Raw genomic sequence first — 3,980 nt, 5'->3', positions numbered from 1 at the left:
AAGGACACTAGACCTTAATATAAGCTACAAAGGACACTAGACCTTAGTATAAGCTACGAAGGACACTAGACCTCAATATAAGTTACAAAGGACACTAGACCTTAATATGAGCTACAAAGGACACTAGACCTTAATATAAGCTAGAGCAGCCCGATTCTCTGTTGTTATGAGGTAAGAAGGAGACTCTCTGTTAGTAAAGGTACAAAAGACACTAGACCTTAATATAAGCTACAAAGGACGCTAGACCTTAATATAAACTAGAGCAGCCCGATTCTCTGTTGTTATGAGGTAAGGAGACTCACTGTTAGTAAAGGTACAAAAGACACTAGACCTTTAATATAAGCTACAAAAGACACTAGACCTTAATATAAGCTACAAAAGACACTAGACCTTAATATAAGCTACAAAGGACACTAGACCTTAATATATGCTGAGGCTAGCGACAGTGACTTCCAGTCATTAGGTATAACGATTCTCAAATCCTATTCCTGAAAGTAGACAACACCTAGCAAAAAAAACTTAGGCTCTCAGTAGGTATGTTTATCCATAAAACGTCATACACAATACTATCCCTAAACTTCTAATAGATCACCGTAATCAATATGACACTACATACCATTGTGCCTCTTGTACTCCACCAGTTCTTTGACCTTCTTTCGGAATCGCGTGTTGTTTCGGTCCATAGGCCATATCCACCCAACGATAGTTCCTTCGATCACGAAATCACCAGAGCTGAGGTGTTTTAAATACGTTTAGCGTGGCCGTGAGATGTAAGTCCGATGCAGGCAAGATCATCGACAACAGCAAAGCAGATTGGAATCAATCACTCCTTGGAATGGAGACGCTTCTCTAGGGTTTAGCCTAATGGCAACACTATGATGCGGTGGATGATGATCATTGGCAACACACACTAAACACAATGGATGGTTGTCTACATATATAATGTACATAAGAAAATATCTACATAAGAAAATATCTACATATGTAATGTGCGTAAAGGGAAAAATGCAACTCATGACCTATCTCTGAACACAAGTGTACAAACAAAACTCCATGACGTATCGAGGCAGGAAAAGACGGGTACTTACGGAATAGCACAAATAGGGTTAAATTACATTCAGACAGCAACAGCATCTGCCAACTGGTGTGGTATTCTTACAGTTCTAATACAAATTAATGTATATGTTTTAGGGTTTAGGGTTTGCATATTAGATAAACACAACTGTAGATATCTGTGTATAAATAGATACGCCCTACCTGCAATTGTACCTCACAAAGGCGTCGATCTCCTCCAATTCCTGAATTATAAGCTCCATGCTGTAGCTGAATACATATCTGTCCATGCATATAGTCACAATTCATAAAAACTTAGTCAACATAACGGGTGGCCCATCGATTGATACAGAGGTCGAAATACAGACCGGGATCCACAACATAACAACACATTCTCGCGGCTAGTGCAGGGGAGCATGCATATATATGATGTAGTTATAGATATAGATGTATATATAAGTCGTATTGGCGTACACTCTGAGGCGCTATGCAGGCCGCTTTTGCACTCAGACTGGGCCCATCAATTGTACTGAACAACAACTATAGGCCTTACAACTATAGGCCATACAACTATAGGCCTTCCGTCTATACCCACTCACCCAGATAGTTGATTTGTACACACTCAATATGTAACATCCCTCTACACACGCACCCTATCGCCCAAGCCGGATTAGACTGGTCTAAAGTTGCAATTCTACAGGCCAAATTTGGTTCACACACCCACTCTTGGTCGCCAGGCATCTGTACGCCCCGGGCGGAACATTTGGGATTTCAAAATCATCCTGAGTGGTCTCCAAAATTTCCAATCTACAAAGGTGATGGAAAGATATCTGGCGTGAGTGACATCCAAAATTTACAATATTTAAAGGTGATGGAATGATATCTGGCGTGAGTAGTCTCCAAAATTCCCCATACTTAAAGGTGGTGGAAGGATGTCCGGTGTCAGTGGTCGTGAATGGACAATACAGCATTCAACATGCCTATGATATATATATATATATATATATAAATATATATATATATATATACATATACATATATATATATATAAATATAAAAATATAAATATAAATATAAATATATATATATGTGTGTGTATGTATGTATATATATATATCATGTGTGCATCTACAGTTAGGTGTACTCCAGAGAGGATGATGAAACTCGCATTCATTTCTGGTTTTCGTGACCTCTTATGCACTTATAGTGAACTCTGGCTGCTTTGGTTTATTTGACCTTGCATAACGAGATATAAAACAATCGCTCAGGCATCATAGCCAACTTCTATCAACACAAAAGTTCTGTTACTGTCGTAACAGTCGTAAGTTGCTTATACATGCATGACTTGAAATACAAATCCCAAAGTAGAATGCACAACTACGTGACTGAATCAATACACACACATTGCCACTCTCCCATATGTAATAGAACACACACTTGTGTGTCGCCTGATAACAACCCGATGCCCTATATACACACAATGCCACTCTCCCATATGCAATAGAGCACACACCTGCGTGCCGCCTGATAACAACCCGATGCCCCCCATATACACACATTACCACTCTCCCACATGTACTACAACACACACCTGCGTGCCGCCTTCCAAGCACTCTTACTGGCCTTCTGCAGGATATTCTCCAGGCGGATGCTGCTGATAAAGTACTGCAGGTAGTAGATAAAGTGGTACAGAACTGCAAACACGTGCACCATCACTACGTTAACGGCTACAAACGGCACGAACGCGTCGGCCGAGTTCGTAGACCCGCGCGTATTCCACATAACCACGACGCAGTAGGTAAACGTGCCCAGGTTGACAGCAAAGCTCCGCTTGGCCACCGGATCCTTGAGGAACTCGTCTAAGACAGGAGAGGTGTACATGGGCGGGGGATCAGATAGGTTATAGTAAGGCTGTGGGTGTAGATTAGGGTTTAAAACATTGCCTGATGTGTGTGTTGTTTAAGTGCGAGTATATGTCGGATTGCACTTTATAGGCGTGTGTGCCTGTACCGATAGGTGTGTACTAGTGCGCCCGTCTGTGAGTTCGGTGCTACGTCACATAGAAGCGTGCGTACTATTTCGTCATTGCTTCACAGCTAGACACGGTATGATCAAGCAACTCGTCTCCGATATCCATCATTCATGAATAATCAGGCAACCAGAAGTTGTACCACCAACACAGAAATGGTCAGATACGTTCTAGATATGCGGTGCAAGCCCATACGCACGTGACTGGACCATACTATAGCCTCTATCCACCTACAGCGTACGTAAACGTTAACAACTCATGCCCAAAACATGCGTAGAATGCACCGCTCCACTTACCCAACAGACGGGGTGAGTAATTCACAGCCGCCAACTGGATGGCCAAGACTGTCAATGAGAAGGTCAATGTGGCAATAGAGATCGCAGATGATGCGACCAGACTCATGATGGAGTTAGCCGAGTCGGCCGTACCAGTGAACAGGAACACAGCCCACCTACGGAAGACAGTCGTACACGTCAGTGACAGTATACGTTTCATTGGTAGGTGTGTACGTGTAACAGCTCGTTGTGTACAAGGGTGATGTGTCTACATGTACACGGATGAATATCGTTCTGGATTGAGACGTATTGGGGAAAGGCATGAGTGGCCCGTATACACATGTAAGCCTAACCGTGCACATGTAGTATATACTTATGCATGGATATACTGCGGATGATTGAGCCTTAGCAGAGACAAATGATGGATGGAAAAGAGACTTGTACGAAGCCCAGAAACTTTACATATATATGTCTACGTGTAGATTCTACGTGTAGATACATATGTACATTACATATATATACATATAATATACATGTACATACTTACATATATATATATATACATAATATGAATTTATACATATATATATATATATATATATACATACATTAGAAATGTATTG

General features: G+C 41.4%; 1 protein-coding gene across 1 annotated transcript in view; it reads right to left on the bottom strand.

Moving 5' to 3' along the window:
- SARC_08975 (hypothetical protein) overlaps window positions 1–3,980 on the bottom strand; it is a gene marked incomplete at its 3' end in the record, with an annotated part of 12,977 nt that overhangs the window by 6,509 nt on the left and 2,488 nt on the right. Inside the window, exons 3-6 of the mRNA XM_014297032.1 lie at window positions 3,379–3,533; window positions 2,645–2,912; window positions 1,774–1,860; window positions 617–732 (exon numbers count right to left, since the gene is read on the bottom strand). Coding sequence (XP_014152507.1) covers window positions 617–732; window positions 1,774–1,860; window positions 2,645–2,912; window positions 3,379–3,533 — 626 coding nt within the window. The remainder of the gene's footprint in view (window positions 1–616; window positions 733–1,773; window positions 1,861–2,644; window positions 2,913–3,378; window positions 3,534–3,980) is intronic.

Source organism: Sphaeroforma arctica (genome assembly GCF_001186125.1).
Source record: "Sphaeroforma arctica JP610 unplaced genomic scaffold supercont1.863, whole genome shotgun sequence".
NCBI classification, from domain to species: Eukaryota; class Ichthyosporea; order Ichthyophonida; genus Sphaeroforma; species Sphaeroforma arctica.
The sequence above is the reverse complement of the archived record's forward strand: the minus strand, read 5'-3'. Positions and strand labels throughout refer to the sequence as shown.